Below are 21,881 nucleotides of genomic sequence, written 5' to 3'. Positions count from 1 at the left end.
ATCTTTATATTACAAGTACTTCACCTATATCTAACTCAAAACAGTTGTTCCGCCAGTGCTACGAGCCCATAGGATTGGGCTGTACCGTGTAGTACTACTGTGCTACACAGCTAATGAAGTTCCAGCATAATTTCTGTCTCTCTGTGTATTTTAACAGATTATATTAATACCGTGTTGTCCACTGATCAGAATTTTATTAGCCAAGCTGGAATTTTATCCTCCTGGCTTGTTGTCAGAACAGAAGCATTCAAAGGCAGAATCAATGCATCCAGTGTTTTCAGGATGCAACGGTATATTCAGAAGTGTGTGTCTGGCTAGGGGCAACTGGGATGGGTGAGGTGGATGAGGTGGGTTAGAGACACTCTGTCAGATCAGTTTCTAGAAGAAAACAAAATTTTATTAATTTATTAACAGTATTTATATACCGCTTTTCAACTAAAGTTCACAAAGCGGTTTACAGAGAAAAATGAAATAATTAAATGGCTCCCTGTCCCAAAAGGGCTCACAATCTAAAAAGATGCAAAGGAATACCAGCAGACAGCCACTAGAACAGACACTGCTGGGGTGAGGTGGGCCAGTTACTCTCCCCCTGCTAAAAAAAGGAGCACCCACTTGAAAAAGTGAAAAATCTGGTTGTCTTCACAAAGGAAAAGCACCCTGCACATGCTCAAGGGAATTTTGCTCTTAGATGCCTTAAATAAAGTTCCTCTGAGGACATTTCAAGTTGGTGGTGCACATTTATGTTTCTTCACTTTACAAGTGTTCCAGTTGGCTACACTGTGTTTATAAGTCCAAGCCCGGGAAGCCAAATTGAGTCAGTCATTATATTAAAGTTAATGAACTGTCATTCATCATGTTAAGTGGTGTCATAGACATGGTGCAGTCGGTACTTGTTAGACTTGTACTTCTGCATTACAATCTCAAAAGATACATTAGCCAGAAGCAGTTTATCAGCAACAATACATGGTGTGAGAGATGACTACATATTTGTTGTGCTTCAAACCTGCTATATGGAAAGACCATTGATTGTTTCGCTGTACAACCAGGAGCCCAATCCTTGGCATTTCTACTAGAAGTAGAAGTCCCACTGAGAACAATTAAACCTAGTCCCAGGTAAGCATGGATAGGATTTCTGCCTAAGGACCCGATCCTGAACATGGCGCGCCAGCTCAGTGCTGGTGTGCAGTGTCACAAACATGCTGTAAAGCATGCCTGTGACACATACTGAGCCTGTGCTGAGCCAGCACAGGGCAGAAAACAGGCGACCGCTGCCCGGAGCTCCAGAGCAGACGATGAAGAGGTAAGTGGGGGAATGGGGGGAGCTGTTATGGGGCAGGGGGAGGGCAGAGAGAAGGCGTGGCAGGGGAAGAAGCAGGGCGGGAGGGGGGAAGGACCAAAGCCCTGCATCAGGCCTCCTGGCCTAGCATGGAACTCCCTTACTTTGTGCCAGCTATTGCTTAGAGTCAAGTAGCCCCATTGCGGGGCTACTTTCCTTACTAGGGGAAAGGGGTCAATGTCCCCTTCCTCCGAGGAGCTGCTACCGGCTGCCCGTCATGCTTAGGATGCTGCTGCAACCATTTTGCTGCCATGACAGCCCTGCGTGCCGGGCAGCTCAGGATTGGGCTTTAAGCCTGCAATTCTAAACACACTTACTGGGAAGTCAGTCCTATCAAACTTCGAGGGACCTATTTCTGAGCCAACATTCTTAGGATTAGTCTGAGTGATTCATTTAAAGGGAACTTTTACAAGGTTCATTCCTGATGGTTCATGGGTGTTCAAAGCAATGGACTGTGCCCACGGGAGAATATTAAACCTACAATCCTAAGGTGCACTTAGTAAGGAATTAGCCCTATTCAACTCAGCAGGCATCACATTGAAGTAAACACGCAAAAGAATGTGGATCCTGCTGCATGTGTTTTTATTGCAGTTGGTCATAGATGACATACGCCGGCAAGATGAAGAAGCTACAAACTACCCAATGAAATATTTAGTTCAATTACTAGCTGTCATGATTTATTTAATAGTGCCCAAGAAAATTTTTTTTTTTTAGTTCCCTGTATCATGATGTCTTGCTCATTTGCTTGAATATGACGGCTGCTGAAGAACTGGGGGCGTGATGCTTCCTTTCTACCATATTACTAGAAGGGGTCTTGATCTGATACCCTAACTGATAACAATGTGCCCAGCTCACAATATGGAAATATCCCAAGATGCCCAGTTCACCCATAAGGCTCTTCCCTGACCAAAAAGCTATCCCTCTTAGAGAACCAGTTAACTGTGATATTACGCCTCCAAGGGTGAACAGAAAGGTCCTAGACAAGGGCAATCAACAAACAAGGATAAAAAGGTTAGGGTAAAAGGGATGAGTCAGAGTGCCAGACCCCCTCTAACGGATATCTCTGTAAACAAACTGCTGATGTGTATTGAATTGCCATCCTCAGATCAACATCCTGTACTGATAACATGTCGAATGTTGTTTTGGGCATCTGCATGTTATTTTTCCCTGTAAAACCTGCATGATTGCAATCCTTCTGGGTCCTCCAAGTGTGTGGGGGTCCCGTTTGCAAACGAGTAAATGTTAAGAAGTTCTTTGAATTCTTCTGTCGCCTGTTTGATTGCCTCTCCAAAATCCAAAGAACCATGTGTGTGTGTGTTCATTCGGGGACATTCCCACCCACTTGAGTTTTGTTTTTCCTGTTTCTGAATAGTAGAACTAAGTGGGTTGGCTGGTTGGTATTTCTGCATAAAACTCCCCACCCTGAATCTTAGATCTCTGCCATCTCTGATTTCAAGAAGGTTGACACTGGAGATGAATTTCTAAGGTTTGCTGCTTGCAGCCTGACCTTATGCTTGTACACTCAGAAGTAAGTCCCATTTACTTCAGTGAGACAGTGGAGACATATACCCAAGTAAGCATCCATAGGATTACACCCTTCAAGCCATAGATTTGGATAGTTTCCCCATAGATTCCTGCCCAAGAACAATTGCAAATAACAGGGAAGTGGCGATATGGTAAGTTCCTTCCATGCAAATACTAACCAGGCCTGACTCTGCTTAGCTTCCGAGATCGGGTGCTTTCAGAGGCCGTAGGTTCCTCTTATTATCCCAGCAGACTGTCTAGCTCCAAACTCTGGTAAAGTCAATGCCCTATACCAGTCCTCTGCATCTGCACCGAGTGGCACACCTGTGTTTAAACATGTTTAAGCAGTGACATATTGCCCAACACAGTGTTTCTCACAGTGGGTCAGCACCCACTAGGTGGGTCACAAGCCAATTTCAGGTGGATCCCCATTCATTTTAATGTGTATTTTATTTTTAATAGACTTGATGCTTACTCCCAGGTAAATGTGGATAGGATTTCAGCCTTTGGAATGCTTGGGGAATTTTTTTAAACAGATCAGCAACTGCTTGGGAGTTCTTTATTTCAAATAATTTTTTAAAACTTATATTTATTGTAAACTTTTAATTTGCTTAATTAATTTGATTTATTTTGTTGTATGGGGGGTGTTAAAAATTTTCCTGCTTGATGATGTCACTTCCAGGTTAATGACATCATTTCTGTCGGGTGCCGACAGATTGTTGATCTAAAAAGTGGGTCCTGGTGCTAAAAAGTTTGAGAACTATTGCCCTAACACATTTACATACATGTGTACGTGGCGCTGGGTGCACCTCAGGAGAGCAAGACTCTGGCCCATCTTGTGCTGTGCCATTTGGGTTGATGGCAAATGCAGCATCAGGTTCTACAGGCCTTTAGGTAAAGGGCCAGACTTTCTTTCATTGGCGCAACCCCCCCACCCCCGCTTGTGAGAAGACTTGCTTTGGAAAATTTTATGACAAGTCACACCTTGCTTGGTCAGAAAACATCACATCCTGGGAACTTCCTGACTTTGAGGTAAACAGGACCATTTGTGATCATTAAAGATGTGCCATCAGCCCTAGCTTCCCTCACCAACATCATGGGAAACTCAGTCAAGAGCCTCATGTGAAACAGGACACAGGTCTTCTGACTGCATCTTTCTCAGGGTGTGACACAACAGGAGATGACCATTGTGTTCATCATTGCACCTTGACCATCATGACCATTGTGTTCATGACCATCATGACCATTGTGTTCATCATGACCATTGTGTTCATCATTGCACCTTGATGTGCAATCAAGGGCCATCAAGAAAGAAATGAATGGTCCAGAATGAGCTTACTCCACAATAGCCTCTATATTACCTTATGGGAAATCTGTCTGTAAAGTGTCTGACATGTGTCTGTAAACACTTCTCGTTTTTCATCTTTTGTTGTTCTTGTTTGTCCTTTGCTTGCTAGTTTGTGCTTTCAGTTGCACTTGCTCCTCCAGCCTGTGTTAAGCATAACCTGTTAGTACTACCTTAGCACACTCCCTCCAACCATAGTAAACCCCTTTGCACCCCTTCTGAATTGGAAAATGGCTACACCTTGGCTAACTAGCTTCAAAGTCCCTACATCATCTCAAGCCTCATCCCAAACCACATTTAAGTGGAGGAACCAAAGTTGCAAAAATGCCCTTCCCAGAGAGGCCTGCCAGCATATACTTTCTTGATGTCAAGCCTAAATCTGGTTTTTAAGGAAGCTATTCAGACTTAACTGATTTTCCTCCTGAAAGTAGTGGTCTCCAGGTTTTGATTCACTGGAGTCACTTGTTGTCTGGTTTAAATGTATTTATTTGATATTATTTGTGGTGGGTTGCTGCAGTTATTACTGTTACCAGGGTCATGCAGTGGGTGGGGAGGCAGGTGAGGCAGAGCCTTCCCTCTGCCACCATGTGGGCAGGGTGACCAGATGTTCTCTTTTTTCCAGAACATGTCCTCTTTTTTAGTATCTTATCCTGGAAAAGAACTTAAATGCCCTCCTTTTCCCTGTGAGTGGGCCCTGGCAGACAGCGCAAAGCATTCTCGTAATTAATCAATTATATTATATGTAATACAGTTTAAAATTCAACAATAAGTAATATGGTGTTTAAATTAACTGCATTAAATCAATATACAGGTACGAGTGTTTTTAAATTTTATTTTGCCATGTCCTAAATTTTTCTTGGATATTCTACATTTCGGAATGCCTGGTCCGTTTTTGCAGTTATGACACCTGGTCACCCTGCGTGTGAAGTGTGCAAGCACACACAGCCCATGCGCACATGTGCGCGTGGATTGTGAGTGCACACACCTCACAGGGCGGTGGCGCTTTTCAAAGGACTCCGGTGGGGAGGCTCTGCCTCACCTGCCTCCCCACCCACCGCGCGTTCCTGTTTATTATGTATTTTGATCCTTGTTTTAAGGATGGCTTGATTTTGGATGATTGTCTTAAGGGTGGCTTGTCTTTTGTCCCACAGCTCTCCTGACACCTTCTGGATGAACCCTTTGATTTCAGCACCCCTTGAGAACTGCAGTGATTTCTTTCCCAAAGGTTACAAGTGGGAGTGAACATTTTTCTTCTGTGAGGGGAGGCCAAAAGATGGAGAGGCAGGAGGCCATGAGAGGGTGCAAGGGGTGCCACCCCTTCCTTGGCTGTTGCTTCCTCAGTGCAGGAGGCCACTCTGGAAGGAGCTCTCTTGGCATGAGTCAGGCCCCCCAAATTCCTCTTCAGGGCCATTTTCTGAGGGAGCCCTGGATGCTCCCAGAACCCACAGGTTGGCTGGAGGGTTATAAATACTTCTCGCTCCTCCTCCCTCAGCCTGCCTGCTCCTCTCTGGCGCGCGCCTTTTCCTCCTCCTCCTCCCCTCTGGCGCTGCTGCTGGCTGGTTCCTGAGCTGCTCTCGGGGCGCTCGCTCGCTCGCCTCCTCTGCACCCCCCCAGGCGGGAGTGCCAAGCTGCTGCTCTTCCTCAGCAGCTCCTGGTAGAGGAGGCTAAGGAGCAGCCCTGCCAGGCTGCCCTCCTTTCCTGCTGCCAGTGGGCAAGGGAAGGGTGGCCATTACGCCCAGTGGGGTTCCTTGGGTGTAAGCCTGTTGCAGCCAGAGAGAGAGGAGGCTGGGCTGGGCGCCTCCGTGTGTGTGTGGTGCCTGTTTGTGCTCAGTGCCTGGAGAGCTGCTGTGCGCGCACGCAACGCGCCCTGCTGCTGCTCTCCAGTAAACATTAACCCAGGTTGTCTCTGCCTGGCTGGGTAGTTCTCAGTGCGACTCCTACCCCAGCCTGCCTCTCCGCGTCACCCTCCCCCCTCCCCCATCACAATATGCCCCTTGGAGACCTCGAGGCTCGCCTGCGCCCTTGCCAAACGTGAGGTGCGAGGCTGGGGAGGCGCACGACTGGTGGCACTGCCTGCCTGCCTGGAGGTGCCTGCCCATCCCGGCGGGGTCCGGCTGCCCTGCCCAGCCCCTTTCCTTGGACGCCTCCCCCAGCCTCCTCCCTCCCGGGGAGCTTCTTGATTTCCCCCCCCCCAGTGGCGTGGAGTGCCCCCCCTCCACTCAGCCCGTCCACTCCTGCTCCCTTCCCTGCAAACAGTCCCTACCCCCTCCCATCCCTTTGCCTGCCCGTTGCTGCTTCCCTCTCCCTCCTCCTCTTCCTCTGCTTGCGCTCCTCTCTAGCCACTGAGCGTGTGTGTGTGTGTGCGCGTCCGGGGGGGTGGAGAGCATCGAGGGGCTCCCCACTTCTGCAGCCGCCCTGCTTCCATCCCCACCTCCTCCTGCTCCTCCATGGCTGGCCACGAATGGGACTGGTTTCAGCGGGAAGAACTCATCGGGCAGATCAGCGACATCAGAGTTCAGAACCTCCAAGGTAACCACGTATCTTCTATATTTCCCTACCCTGCTCCTCCTGGTGTGTGTGTGCGCAAACACATCTGGGTCCTCCAAAGAGCCCGTCCCCCCCACTCCGGTTTCTGCTTCCAGATGGATTCGATTTGAGGACTGCAAACTCCAGCTCCTTCCCTTCCCCCTCCTTCTCTGTGCGTTTTGAGCTCTGTTTCCTTTTTTCCTTGCTACTTTGATCTACTTGCTTGGACGGCCCCCCTCCCTCCCCCAGATGCATGTCTTTTTTATATATATAAATGGACTTAGTCTAATGCAAGGAAATTGGAAGTATTTTGCAACACACACACACACACAGAGGGAGGGGGCTTGCACCAGTTTTTGGATCTGTGGAGGTGTAAGGTTTGATTTCTGATGACTTTTTAAAAAAAATTTAAAGTGCTCTGTTATGGCTTGGGACTTGCAGAAGAGCCTTGCGCATGAACGAGAGAAGGGATGGTTGTATCCGTCTCAGTTCTGAACTTGAGACAAAGTTAGATCATTCAATATTGCAGAGTACCTAAAGCAAAAAAAACAACAAAATTCCAAAATTACGTCGTAAAATGGGTGGACCACTGACACAATGTGGGGTAAATCTTTCTTCTAGGACCAGGTGATTGCGTTTTCCCAAATAACGCTGGATTTGGAGAACTTTGGTCAGATCCAGCAAAGTGTTTCTTGTTTTCTTAAGCAAAAATGCATACTCAAGATATTTTTTTCACCCAGATTAGTTACACAGTGACAGTTCAGGCAGGATGCACCTTGTGTTGTACATCTAATGCACTTTGATGGACCATGTGGATTCTAGTTATAAAAATAAATGGACTTGTGCAAACATGAAGTTTGACAATTTCTGCAGTAGTTGAAACTTGCAAGCCTGGGAAGGGTGTCCCTTGTTCCTTTAGTCATTATCCAGCTTGAAGAAGAGTTCTGGAGAACTCAAAGGTTTATTCACTATTTGGGGGCATTCTAGTTGGCCCTAACCACAGTATTCTCCTGCTTTGGCTTTTGTTCCCTTTCTCCAATGGATGAACAATTTTGTTCAATAGGTGCTCTACTCTTTTCACTCAACTGTCTGAAATGTCAGTATCTTCACTGATTAAGGAAACTGATATACTTGGGTAGATCTCTGACTAGAGATCTCAAAGGGTAAGGAATTTTCTGAGGTGTTGTAATATGCTGTCCTACAATCAGTGCTTGGTTCCTCCTCTACCTTACGAAATAATTTCACACACCTCTTATTGAACAAATAGAAAAAGGCCAGGGAAGTTGTGAAGACTGCCATTATCTGCTGTAGTGTCTTCCATCAACATGATAACTGGACGGTGTGTGTATGCTGACCTTTGGGATGGGCTTACAGGTGATTTTGTACATTCTTTTTCATGGGTTCGCTGCAGTGCTTTAGAAGATCTGATGATATGACCTTGCTATGATGATGTGTCAAGGAGATTTTTAAAAATAATGACAAGGAACATTAAAAAATGAGATCCATTGGGAGACAGTAAGTGTAGACATATCTGACTATGAATGTGTGGAACAGAGTTGGGGAAAACTCAAAACTAGATTTCTGAAGCCATGCTTGTTAGCATGAATACGTAAATGGTGTGTGTGTGTGTGTTGGAGGTGGTGCTTCATGCATTCCATTGTGTATTGGAACATCTCTACTTCTAGATTGGGAGGCAAGGGTCTCCTGGAGTCAAAAGTCAGCGAGGGCAGCTTCTTCTGACTTTTTAGATGACTTCTGCAATGTTTCATGACTAAGCGAGCAATTTATGAACTTAACCCTTATGAGTCACTACCGTGAATTTCATTAGCTTATTATATACAATGTTTTGGAAACATTGGTAATTTCTCTTGACCACCTGTATGAGTTTTAAGGAATCTGGGTCCTTGTGATCAACATCTTGATCTGATTGTCCTGTATTGGTGGTGGAACATAGAATGAGTTTGTTCATACGCTATCTGGATTCAGAAATTTCTGTCCCAAAACAATAGCTATGCCAACAGTTGGACTAGAGGTGTGCGGGTGTGTGTGTCCTTCACCTCACCAGCACCTATTGAAGGGGAAGAACTAGTCAGTGTTTGTACCTTGCAATGTTCCCCTTATTGTTAAGCATGTGTTGCTGAAGTGGCCATATTTTCTAAATGTTCACCAAACTTTCCAGTGAACGCAGCCACCTGATGCGTGCCATGTGGGCCTTGCTGCATTTCTGGGTGAAGGCATTCGTTTTTGTTCATTTTCACATTTAGGAAGGAAATAAGCTTGTTTGTCCTCTCTTTAAGACCTGGGTGCTAACATTACTATATATGATCTGAAGCTAGAGTTTGCTGCTTGAACTGTAACTGAGCGTGTGGCACAATAAAATCTCTGCCTAGCTACCTACCTGAAATAGTAAGCCCTGTCTGGAATTTCAGGTACACTCACATGTGTGCCACTGTACAAATCGATGGTTAGGCCACACCTGGAGTATTGCGTCCAGTTCTGGTTGCCACATCTCAAAAAGGATATAGTGGAGATGGAAAAGGTGCAAAAGAGAGCAACAAAAATGATTATTGGGCTGGGGCACCTCCCTTATGAGGAAAGGCTACAGTGCCTAGAAGTCTAGAAAAGAGGCGCCTGAGGGGGGACATGATTGAGACATACAAAATCATGCACAGGATGGAGAGAGTGGATAGAGAGATGCTCTTTTTGCTTTCGCATAACATCAGAACCAGGGAACATCCACGAAAGTTGAGTGTTGGGAGAGTTAGGACAGACAGAAGAAAATATTTCTTTACCCAGCGTGTAATTAGTTTGTGGAACTCTTTGCCACAAGAAATAGTTATGGCATCTTGCCTGGATGCCTTTAAGAGGGAATTGGACAAATTTCTGGAGGAGAAGTTCATTACGGGTTACAAATCATAGTAGGTATGTGCAAGCTCTTGGTTTTAGAGGCAGGCTGCCTCTGATTGCCAGAAGAGGGGAGGACACCAGGCTGCAGATTGTGCCTGTTGTCTTGTGTGCTCCCTGGGGCATTTGGTGGGCCACTGGGAGATACAGGAAGCTGGACTAGATGCGCCTTTGGCTGGATCCAGTGGGGCTCTTCTTATGTGGTACTGAGTCCATCTTGGTCATTCACAAGTCATTCTTTCTAACAAGCTACTATTCTTGCATGATCACATTCTTGTGGGATAAATGAGACTGCTTGGTTTTAGCAAGGTTTGTGGACTTTTTCAGTTTAGTTTCATGCAGAGTTCACCCTTTGAAAGTGTATGCGATTCAGAAGTTGGAGCAAGTTGTGGGTTGCCTATTTTGGCAGGAGTTGCACTCGGGGATCATGCAGGTCCCTTCCAACTCTGATTCTTTGAAAGTTAAGATATTATCGTCATAGAATAATGAGAATGTATGTTAATGCTGACCATATCTTAGAGCTGTTCTGAGGAAGCCGTTGCTGCTTGGATTGAGTCCTGTGGGTGGGGCTAACCTAGAAGGTCAGGTAAATGCTTCAGGGCTATCCTTCATGTTCATGTTGAGAAACATGATTTTAGCAGCTGTGAGTTTCAGTTTTGTAAATGCCTTCTTATCCTTCACTATGGTACAAGGATTAAAATTTGGCTTGAAAATACACTTATGACCCATTCCTATCTAAAATGTGCACCAGTAGAACATCCTGTGTGGGTTGACACAAAGCAGTTGTAAAGCACCTTGCAGCAGCACAAACTGCCAGCACAAAGGCCAGCGCTTTCATTCATGCGCTGGGGGATTGGTGTAATCCTGCGCAGAGGGTGGGGTGGGGAGAACGGTTGAACAGGGTTGGGATGGGTAGAATGGTGAGGTGATGGGGCAGTAGGCGGGCAGGTCGGACCTGGGAGGTGGACAGGATCAGCTGTGGCACATGCCAAATCTCTACCCCCTTCCTGGACCTGATTCGCTGGCACTGATCATCTAGGACTTTGCTGGTGCAGGTTCGAGTTGATCCATAGTGGCTGTGGGATTTGCCCCAAGGAGACCTCCAGCAGCTAAAACTCCATGCAGGACGCAGTGCAAGCTGCATTGGCTCCACTGCATTGTCATGCAGGGAGTTAGGTCAGATTGGGCTGCCTCTCTGGAGCAATTAAACTTGAGAATGGACTTATGTATCCTGCGGTGGAAGGCTCAGTATAATTCCCATCGCTCAGTTTGCAACCTGAAGCATATTTACTTAGGAATAAGTACCACTGAACCAAGTGAAACTTCTGCACAGCAGCAGCCTGTTAGTCCAGTTTGGTAGTCCAATTATTTTTAGTGAAACGGATTTGTCCTTGTATCAGCCTGCTTTGGTTTCAGGTTGTCACTTTCAGGAGTAACACATTTATTGCAGCATCAGCTTTTATGGGATAGAACTTAATTTACTAGATGCATCGGATGAAATCGGCTCCAGTCAATGAAATCTGTTTTAGCAAAAGCTTGTCAGTCTTTGAAGTGCCTCAGTCCCCTGCTGCTTTTGCTGCAACTAACATATTATATAACCTCTTCAACATTCTATTGCTATAGATTCTATAGCAAGCTAGATACCAGGAATTATCTCGAGTTCAACACTGGCAGTAGATGTATAGGGCCAAAGTAAGGTGAATGGTGATTGGTGTTTGCATACCATAAGGGTTAACAGCTCAGTCCCAGGCTCAGTCCCTTGCATCTCCAGGTAGAACTGGGAAAGACCTCTATCTAAAATGCTGGAGAGCTATTACCAGTCACTGTACAGAGCTAGGTAGACCTACGGTCTGGCTCCATGTGGCAGTTTGCATACGTACATAAATTGTGTTTGTTATGAGTCATCAGCCTGTTAACTTGGAGGAAGCCGAAGTTGGTCCAGAGCAGCTGTTGCCTAGGGGAAAAAAGAAAACCTTAAAGCTTTAAAAACATGTTGAAGGTGCAGAATGAGGAAATGTGTAATAAGAGTCATATAGTAGACAGGAAGTAGCTCATTCAGCCTTATACTATGCATTCTTGGTTGGGACTGAGCTCCATTGAGTCCCTGGGATATTCTTTGAAGTGTGCCTAAGATTACAAGTTTTAAAGCTATAATGTTTGTGTCTGACCATCTGAATACAAAGTGACCTTAGTAAACAGTCAAATATTTTGAGGATGCTATTCTTGTGTTTCTCAAAGTGTGCTTCTAGGAGCCCTGGGGCTCCCTGAGACCCTTTCAGGGGCTTCATGAGTACATTATAAGACTGGTATTTGCTCTGAGTTGTGCCACTCCATGGATCTGTTGGCACTTTGGGGTTCCCCAAGACTCCATGAATGCACCAGCAGGGCCCCTCAAGTCTTTCTTTAAGAGCGTAAAGGTCTCTGAAGATTGAAAATGTTGAGAACTGCTGATGTAGAACATTTGGAATATTTGGTCCTAATGCCTAATGCAGTTGATCAAGAGACTAACAAGATTCAAGTTTGATTCTAGCGGAATAAAGAGATCCAGGCTGTTGATTTCAGTAACATTTGACAGAAATATATGTCATGGGCTTGGAGACAAATCCCTCTGAAGGAATCTTCTGTGATTTTCACAGACCAGACCTGACTTCAGATCTTCAACAGTGTCTGTCTCAGCCATTGTCAACCACTGTGCCGTGGAACACTGGTGTGCTGCAAATGGTCTGCAGGTGTGCCACAGGAGTTTGGGGGAGGGTTATTTATTAGTAGGACCATTGGGGAATGTGAACCCCCCACCAACAGCATGATGTGCCTTGTTAATTGTAAAAAAAAAAAAAAATTGATGGTGTGCCTTGACAATTTGAGTTCCTTGTTAGTGTGCCATGAGATGAAAAAGGTTGAAAATCACTGGTCTATCTAAACAGAGTTTGGTTTATGATCTGACGAGAACAGGGGTCCTCAAAATGAATTGCTGCATAGGGAATAAAGACAGAAATGACACATTGTCTTACCCATTCTGTCTAAATGTGAGCTAATGGGAAAGCAAAATTATCTTGACTACTATTATCATTCAGTACAGATAAAATATTTCCAGCAAAGTTCTGTTTCCTCATCTTCCTGAGCAAGACAAGAGTTGGCAGTAACAGTACCAAATGCTGTTAACCATAAATGAGCGGCTTTGGTGTGCAGGGATGGAAAAACAATTTATTTAATGTCCTCCATTCCAATCTTTTTAATCAACAGCTGACGTGAAACTGAAGTATAGCCGTACCTTGTATTGAAATAATAGGATTGGGATTACATGCCATTCTCATTCAGCAAGGCAGCAAATGATAATGCAGCTACAAGACATGCAGAGAAAATTACAGCAGTTGATGGAACGTGGTTTAATTTCTGTTTTATTACATAACGTTCACAGAGGCAAATAAGTAGACTTGCTTCATGCAGAGGTTGCAATCCTAATCACACTTAGCAGGGAACTTGTTCCCTTGCAGTAAGCAACAGTGGGCTTGTTTAGAAAGGTGCTGCTTTGGAACAAGGGCTTTAGAACAGCAGTGAGCAAATACAATGATCAAACCTCTTCTATGGAGTTTGCTGGAAAGTACAACAAACATTTATAGTATAGAAACTTCATATTGGGTATCAAAATGGTAAATATTTGGTGAATTATATACTGGGGAAGTTGTCAGGCCACATTGACAAATGCTTTGTCACCAGCTTTTTGAGAAATCTTGGGACCCTCACGTGACAGCTGAAAACTTTTTTTGTCAGTTCTTGACTCATAAAATCACAAAGTCAATTCTAGGTGTATAGTTATTCATTTGTAAAGAAAATCAAAATATATAAAACAATGCCCTATTCCAGAAAGTTGTCATTACATTTACAGGCTTCTCTAAACTGAATGTAATGCATCAATTTTTTTTTGCCAAAATAACCCATTTGTTTTTCTTATTCCTCTATATTTGGAACTCTGTCTTCCAGTGTTTTGTGCGCCACAATCTAGCTGTCCCTAACATATAAGTAATAACTTCACAATTAATAACTGGGAAATCTTCAGTATGATGTAATAAAGATAGAACCATGGATAAATCTAAACAGAAACCTGTTATCTTGTGATGATTTCCTGAACGTCACACTAGAGTTCTGTGCTATAAAGCATGCCTGACAAACATGAGAAAGATGTCAACTTCTTTTTTGGATTTTGAATAGATTGAACTCTGTTATTTTACGTAACATGTAAAGTAGAATCTGGACAGACCTTCATAATAATTTTCTCTTAAATGATGTCACCGGTAGTGTGTGCGTGTATGTGTGCAATTTTGCAGGATTTACACAAACAACCACAAAATAGTGTTGTCATTGCCCTGTCTTGTCTTAATAATGACTATAATTTGCACATCATTATTTATATCTTATATCTTTCACTCTGTTTTTCCACTGCTGTTTATAAGCCTTCCAGCTTTTTAACTGAAGCCAGGAGCATTCTTGCTTCAACTGATAAATTACCTATTAGTGTCTTGTGTTTCTTCCTAATGCAATATCTTGGATCATTCAGTAGCACTGCTTGTGATGTCTTCTGTTCTTGGGTTTCTACTGGCATTAAAGAAATAACCTTTTAAAAACAAATTTCCAGTATTTTTTAAATGGTACATTGTCACCAAGTGTGTAAAAAAATCCAGTGATATAGTTCCACTGCATAGGCTGAGAATGTTCTGTTAGGGATCTTTGTAGCTAGCTGGGTCGTGTGCAGCTTCAACCATGCACAGGATTAAACTTTTGCTCACTGTTGTAAAATGTTGCTTTTCAAGAGTTGTGGTGGAATGCAAACCAGTGTTTCTGTGCAAGGCAGCAGTAGCAGCAGCAACTGACCAGCTAGCCAGATACAGAGCACTGAGATGGGCTGGAATTTCAAGTGGTGGCCAGGGATCTCCATGGGATGATGTGAATGGGTTCTTGGTTCCAAATAAGGTTGGCAGTGCTGTCAGGCAGAAAAATTTGGTGAGTAAACCAAGTGTTGAGTATAAATTTTGTGTGTTAGACAATTTGTTCAGCTAGTAAGAAAATGATATGTTTAAGTATCAAATATACCTGTAAAATGGCAGCCATGTGTGGATAACTGTGTATACTGTTTGAGATGGTGGTTTTTGGAACCTTTTGTGTCTAATGATTGTGGATATCCTGAAGGCTTGCCAAAATTATTTCGGGGAGAATACCTCTTTTTTACCCCATGGGAGAATGCCTCTAGTCTATGCCTAACACATGTTGCAACTCTTGAAGTAAGTAGAGATATACGATATTTCATCATATAAATAAGCTCTTATTTTTTTATTTTAGCATGTATTAGCATCCTACCAAAGGGTCATGGGACACGGACTTTTATGGGTGTGTGAATTGCAACTTGTAGTTGTTTTTTTTAATTGGTTGGCAAATTTAAAATGCTCAGATACCATTTATATTGTAATGTGCCAAGAGATATGGGGGTAGCAGCGAAGATTTTGACAGTGATTTATTAAGTTGTCCTTGAGCAACGATTTTCAGCCTCTTTCATCTCACTGACAAGGCACTAAAATTGTCATAGTACACCCTCAGGTTTTTTGACAGCAAGGTTCACCATGCTGTCAGTGGGGGGCTTACATCCCCCATTGGGCCTACTAATAAATGACCTTCCCACAGATTCCCGTGGCACACCTGTGGACCACTCATGGCACACCAATGTGCCATGGCACACTGGTTGAAAATGGCTGTCCTAGAGGTTTGGAGTATAGAAGAAAAGTTTGCATACCGAGCTGTGGAGGTAAGGAAAGTTGAAGCTCATATATTGATCTGAAATAATGAGCTAGATCTTTGACTTCAGGCTTATTTTTAGTGGCCTGCTTCAGACCATGCCCCTGGGGAAACCTCATGTTGTTTGGATGATTTCCAAGGATTCATAATTAAGAAGGTACAGTAAATAATGGGCCCCACCGTTCTGTATGCAGCTACAAGGGAGTGTTGGATGTGTTCTAGGCTACACATTCAATTCAGGCAGCTATGATGCAGCTTCTGACTGCTGGAAGACTCTTCTGGGTTCTGTGGCTATTTCTAGGACAAATGTCCTGAGAGCTGGAGGAGGAAGAGTTACAGACAATTCATTGCTACAGACAGTTGCCCTAGAAGTAGAGCTGCGGAACCCGGAAGAGTTTTTCAGCAATTTTCAACTGCTGTGCTCCAGACTCCCATGACACACCTGCAGGCTCTCTCAGCACACCAGCCCAGCACCTGTGCAAAAGCATGGCAGTGGATAGACTGGACCTGCGTGGACTTGGGGCCCAATCCTATCCAATTTTCCAGCACCAGTGCAGCCGCAATGCAGCCTGAAGGTAAGAGAACAAATGTTCCCGTACCTTAAGGAGGACTCTGTGACTGCTGCCCTACCACAAGATACAGTACATGCCCCATTGGCACAGCTGCACCGGCACTGGAAAATTGGATAGGATTGGGCCCTCAGCCATCAGTTTCTGGGATGTCCATAACTCAGGGGTCCCGTGTAATATTTTATTAAACTGGGTAAGTTGTGTCCTTTCCTATGTATCATGGGGTAAAACCAGTTTAAGGTCCCTGCTGAAATGATGACAATGTGATTCTAGAAAATTAGCTGTCTTAGTTGTAGCATCAAGATGTTAGATATTGCCTTGAGCTGCTGGAGACTAACTAGTTCAGCCTATTTTCACCAGCAACAGCCAACATGGTCCCATGTGATATAATGGATCTAATAGAGCAGCCATCCAGTTAAAAATCCAATCTCTTTTTCCGCCTGACGTGATGTATGATAATAGGCCGGTGGGGGCATGGAATATTTGCCTTGCTTTTACTGAAGTCTGTAGGGAGATTTTGCTATTGATTTTTTTAGAGAAACCCAGGCTGTGAAAGCTCCATTTGCTGTGGTGCCACAGGCAATTTGGCTGTCATCGTGTATTTGGCAGCATTGCTGCTAAGATATAAACATTATTGTGAATGCTACAGCCAAACAGAGATCTGAACTGTTTGTGTGGTCTTGTGTGTAGGTTTCCCTAATGGCCCAATCCTACTGAGGGCCTGGGTCAGTAGATCTCACGATCTGCTGCGGTAAGTCTGGGCCCAATGTCATAAAAACTGTGCCACTGTCATGTACTGCAGGACCACAGCACAAATGGCTGGAGACTCCATGCATGTGCCAATGGGTAAAATCAGTCAACCTACACCAGAGCAGACAAGGTGGTGGTGGGGCAGTTTGGGGGAGGATTAGGGCAGGGAGTGGGCTGAACCAGGGGTGGGAGGGGACATAAGAGGTTGGATCTCAGTGGCACATGCCAAGATCCTATCCCCCTTTTCCTGACCTGACACACCCCCAAGGCTCCTTTGACTTACACCAGCTAAATAGCTGACACTGGTCCAAGGAAATCCATTGCCTGCCAGGCAGCTTACAGGGAGGTAAGTAAAAAAAGATCTTTACTTACCTCTCCTGGGCTGAGTTGTTTGGAGCAGTGGAAAAGGCGAGTGTGTAAGGAGGGCTGTAGAGGCAGGCAAAACAGCAGATCTTCAACCATTCTTCCCAACTTGGGATACAAGGAGTAGAGCAGGGGGCGACAGTAACCTTTTCCTTTAAAGGGGCCAGATGTTCAGCAGTGATGTCATTGTGTCACTGTCAAACTTCCAGGTTGCCAAGCACCTGGAAGTGGCCTCCATGCAGCTCAGCTTGCGAGGCAAAGCATTCCTCCAAATTTGCCGTACACCAGACAGAGAATGGCAGAGCCGCCCATCCAGGCTTGCAGAGTCAGAATTTCAGGACATTTTATTAATTATTATTAACAGTATTTATATACTGTTTTTCAACAAAAAAAAAAGTTCACAAAGTGGTTTCAGAGAAAAAAAATCAGATAACTAAATTTGATAACCCTGTCCCAAAAAGGCTCACAATCTAAAAAGATGCAGAACACCAGCGAACAGCCACTAGAAAAGACCTTTTGCTGGGCGAAAAGGGCAGTTTCTCTCTCTGACTAAATATAAGAGGAGGACCACTTGAAAAAGTGACACTTGCCCTTAGATTGCTCACCCCTGGTGTAGGGCAAGTGGTGCCTGGGGGAGGCTCCAACTTTTAAATTACATTTTTATCCTTTTCTTCTTTCAGAGGGCTTACAGTAACATGCACAGTTCCCTTTATATCCTCACAACACCCTTGTGCCTGACCCAAGGCTGCCCACTGAGCTTCATGGCTGAATGGGAAGTTGAACTCCAGTCTCTCTGGTCCTGCATCACAACACCAAGAACTACAGCAGTCCTTGCTTGCATCACAAAGCAGCCCACTTGGAAGGCTAGTTGCTAACTGTGGCCGTGTAGACTCTGAGAGCATGGGAGCAAACCAACTCTTTGCAGAGAGGTTGGGTTGTAGCTTAGGAGTAGAGCACATGCTTTGCATGCAGAAGGTCTGAGGTTCAATTTCTAGCATCTCCATGTAGGACTGGGAAAGATGGCTGAAGTACTGAAAAGTACTGAAGAGCCACTGCTAGATAATGTAGAAAATATGTACTGGCTTAAATAGACCAGTGGTCTGCCTTCACAGTGCAGTATAAGGCAGAGAATGTTTGTTCTCTGTTCTAGTTTGCAGCTGATATACAGTAGTTGCCATAAATGATGCAGTTTAACTGCATCAACTGCAACAAATACTGTTGTTGTTGTTGTTGTTGTTAACGCCCCTCTCTTTATATCCTTCAACTATGGATTGTCTGTGTGACATCTCTGTAGCATGATCACACCCAACAGGAATGGTAAATAAATAAAAGTTGATTTGCAGGATGCAAGGCTACATCATGACAAACGTTGAGGAAATTAACATTGTAATGAAAGGAAGAGATTTGTGTTTTGGAAACTGTATGAAGCAAGTTCATAGTGCTGACCTTGATGTTGATGATAATGATGATTTTAAATGAACAGAATGGCTGGTTTAGAAAGACTCAGAAAAGGAAATGATGCAGGTAGTGGGTATAATTTGTGCATTTAAAATGTTTTCTTTATCTGGAGCAATGATCTCCAAAGTGGAGACTGCTGTGCACCAGTAAAGCCATTCCTGGCGCGGATGGTGCTTTTCTTTCTGCCAGGGGGTCTCCCGTTTGTGCCTCAGATCACCCCCCAACCTTTACACCAGCTGGCTGTGCATGTCCAGAAACCCAGGTACAAAGCATGGTGCAGAAAACCCCAGCTGGTGAGCTCAAAGGTGAGGGGCGATCTGCGGTGTAAACAGGAGGCTCCCCTGTGGAACAGTAAGTGCTGTTCACACGAGGAAAGGATTAGGCAGAGTGCTGGATCTGGCTCACTGATCAGAGGCTGATCTGGAGAGTTATATCTCCCTTTTGGGCCCCCTAGAAGGTCCCCATTTTTTCTTCTATGAACTGCAATAGAAGGTAATTTTAAATCCTCAAAGGAAATTTTCATTTTTAAAACCAAGGTCTAGTGCTTTCATATGATGTCAAAGGTAACTTTGGTCCACACACAAATACACACATAAACAGAGAGAGAGAGAGAGAGAGAGAGAGAGAGAGAGAGAGAGAGAGAGAGAGAGAGAGAGAGAGAGAGACCCTCAGGCCTGACTCTTCACGCTCCCTGGAAATCAGTCCCTTTTAAGTTAGTTTCAGGTGGTTACATCCTAGGTGGTTACTAGGATGAAGTGATTATGCATTCTCTTTGTGACCCTCAATTCCCAGGCAAACAGGTCCAGTAATCAGGTGGGATCCAGTGAGTAGATGTCCTTACTATCCTTCAAATAGATTCACCAATGTAGAAAAGACCCTCCATCATCAACTCCCATGTTCCACCAAGGAAATATCATCTACCCACCCCTAACTTATTTGCAAGGATGGTTGGGTCCCCAACAGGTGGAACAGTATTAATGTTTCAATCAACTTCAAATAATGACTGAATGATGGTGATTCAGTCAGTGGTGATGATGACTGAATGGGCAAGATATTTCAAGCAGGGTGCTCAAAGATTTGTGTGTGTAAGGACTACTCTGAGCAAGCAGATGTCTCTAGGAGGCCTATGAGTAGGGCTGGAAGGGAGACTTCTCAGAAGGCTGTTTCCCAGGAACTGATATTCACTGCCCAATCCTATCAAGGGCCTATGATTGTGGATCTTGTGATCTGCTACTGTAGGTCCTATTGAGATGGAGCAAAAGCTGTGCCACCTTCCTGCACTTTGGAGAAGCTGGTGCAAGCAGCATGAACTCAGTGCACACACCAGAACGCCCCAGAAACTGCAGGTGTAGATAAGGTGGCGAAAGAGGCTGTTCATGGGAGGATTGGGGTGGGATTGGACTGAGTCAGGGGCAGGTTGAGGGTGGGCCAGTACCGGATCTCAGCAGCAGCAGTGGTGCCAATGTCCTTTGTCCCTAGTGGAGGAACAATGGAGGTTCTGTTTAGCCATCATGGCTAACGACCGTTGGTATATTTCACCTCCATGATTTACTGTCATCCCCATTTAAGGATAACTTAAAGCTATCTAAGGTAGTGACCACTGAATTCCATAATTATGTGTTCTGTGAAGAAGGCGTCTTTTGTCTGTCCAGGATTTCTGCAGATCAGGTTGCTTTAAAAGGCCCTACAACAGGTCAGGAGGACAGACTGGTCTTGGTCTGTTTTTTTTTCCTTGTGAGTCGGCAACTTGTGGATTAAGCAGCCCCCCCCCCCCAAGTCTATGTGTGTGTTGTTGGCACAGGGTCATTCAATGCCAGCTGAACTGGAGGTTTCACTGTGTACTTTTTAATATAGCTGCTTCCCTGTTTTTCCTATTTTTATCTGTATCTTTAGCTAAATACAGCAGAGGTGTGCTAGCCTAATGATAGTTGGAATTATAGTGAGGTTTGTACTTGCTTATAATTGCGGGTGTGTTTCCTAGCAAACTGCTGAACTTCATCTCTTAGCTACAATTTTTAGTTCTAAAGCTGCAGCCTTAAACATCTTCCCACAAATCTAGAGCTGGGCTGTCTCCTCAACAGGGGTGGAAAATGTCATTCTGCAAGCAGACAGGGCTTGCAGCTTTTCATCCAGAGGCGGTTCCTGCAGGAACAGTAATCAGCAAGGCTGTAAAAAGGCCAGTGAAAGCTTGGGGTGTGTGTGTGTGTGTGTGTGTGTGTGTGTGTGTCTGTGTGTGTGTGTGTGTGTGACTTCTTACTTACTATCTAAATCCCCACATAGCAATGCAGAGGCACCGGTGCGGCTTCTGCTGAATCCCATAGGGTATTTTTGGGTGTTGGGAGATCTCCTTGGGGTAATGGGACATTTGTTCTGGGGTAAGCCCCAGCAGCTGTTATGGGGCAGCTCAGACATGCACCAACTCAATCACTGGTACAAGTCTGTCTTGCTCTGTGCAGACAGATCAGGTCTGGGAAGGGGTTCAGGATTTGTTGTGCCCTGCTGCCCCCAGTCCTGCCCCCATCCCAGACCTGATCTGCCCCTCCTCTTTGCCTCCATCACCACCTCTCCCCTGTTGCACCCACATCCTGCCCTGTTCAACCCCCTTCCCACCTCCCTCCAAGCCCCTGCATGGCCTTACCTGCTCTAGCGGTTATCCATGGGCCAGCTGCACTTATTGGTGTAGGAGGCTTCATGCCAGCCATAAAGCAGCCTCCTCCAGCACAACGCTAATAGCTGGTGGAGGAGGGGGTTAGTATTGGTCCATTAATATGGTAGTACGATATGTTGGCCTAACCCAAATGTATAGTGCTTAAGAGAATGAAGCCAAGTATCCTGGACAAATTGTGAATTATGCTTGAGGGAGAAAGAGAATATATAGATATCTTTTATAATCCAGATTTTGCATACTTTTGCTGATAGATTTCAGACATAATCTATAAGCCAAGTAGGTAATGTGCAGAATTTCCCTAAAACCCACATTATTGCAGTTTCCCTTGTTATCTGGGTTAGAGAGACAATGGCTGAAGGCAAATACTAGTCGTTGATGCTGCTACTTCCACGGACCCTTTTATAGCACACCTCTTTACTCTTTATCCTCTACTGAAAATAAGGGCCCATTCCTACTGAGCCACTGCGCTGTCTGAACAGTCGTTCTGGTGGCGCAGTGTGGTCACCACCCTGTGGTTGCAAAACCCAAACCACTGTTCTGCCATTTTGTGCAACTGGTCCTCCACCACAAGCGGTAAGTGATCCTGGCTGTACATAAAGAAATGGGCTATGTCAGAAGGCCAGATGCAAGGGAGGGCACCAGGATGAGGTCTCT

The 21,881-nt window shown here is 44.8% G+C and overlaps 1 protein-coding gene across 2 annotated transcripts in view; it reads left to right on the top strand.

Moving 5' to 3' along the window:
• The first annotated feature begins 6,559 nt into the window (after nt 1-6,559).
• The window catches only part of CLMN (calmin), an 83,844-nt gene continuing 68,522 nt past the window's right edge, over nt 6,560-21,881 (top strand). The window contains exon 1 of one of the 2 annotated variants that reach the window (XM_066628644.1): nt 6,560-6,734. In XM_066628644.1, the coding sequence (XP_066484741.1) occupies nt 6,653-6,734 (82 nt within the window). In that variant the 5' untranslated portion in view covers nt 6,560-6,652. The remainder of the gene's footprint in view (nt 6,735-21,881) is intronic. The other variant, XM_066628653.1, reaches the window with a different exon arrangement.

Source organism: Tiliqua scincoides, chromosome 1 (assembly GCF_035046505.1).
Source record: "Tiliqua scincoides isolate rTilSci1 chromosome 1, rTilSci1.hap2, whole genome shotgun sequence".
In the NCBI taxonomy this organism is placed as follows: Eukaryota; Metazoa; Chordata; class Lepidosauria; order Squamata; family Scincidae; genus Tiliqua; species Tiliqua scincoides.
Note: the sequence above shows the minus strand (reverse complement) of the source record. Positions and strands in the feature narration are given on the sequence as shown.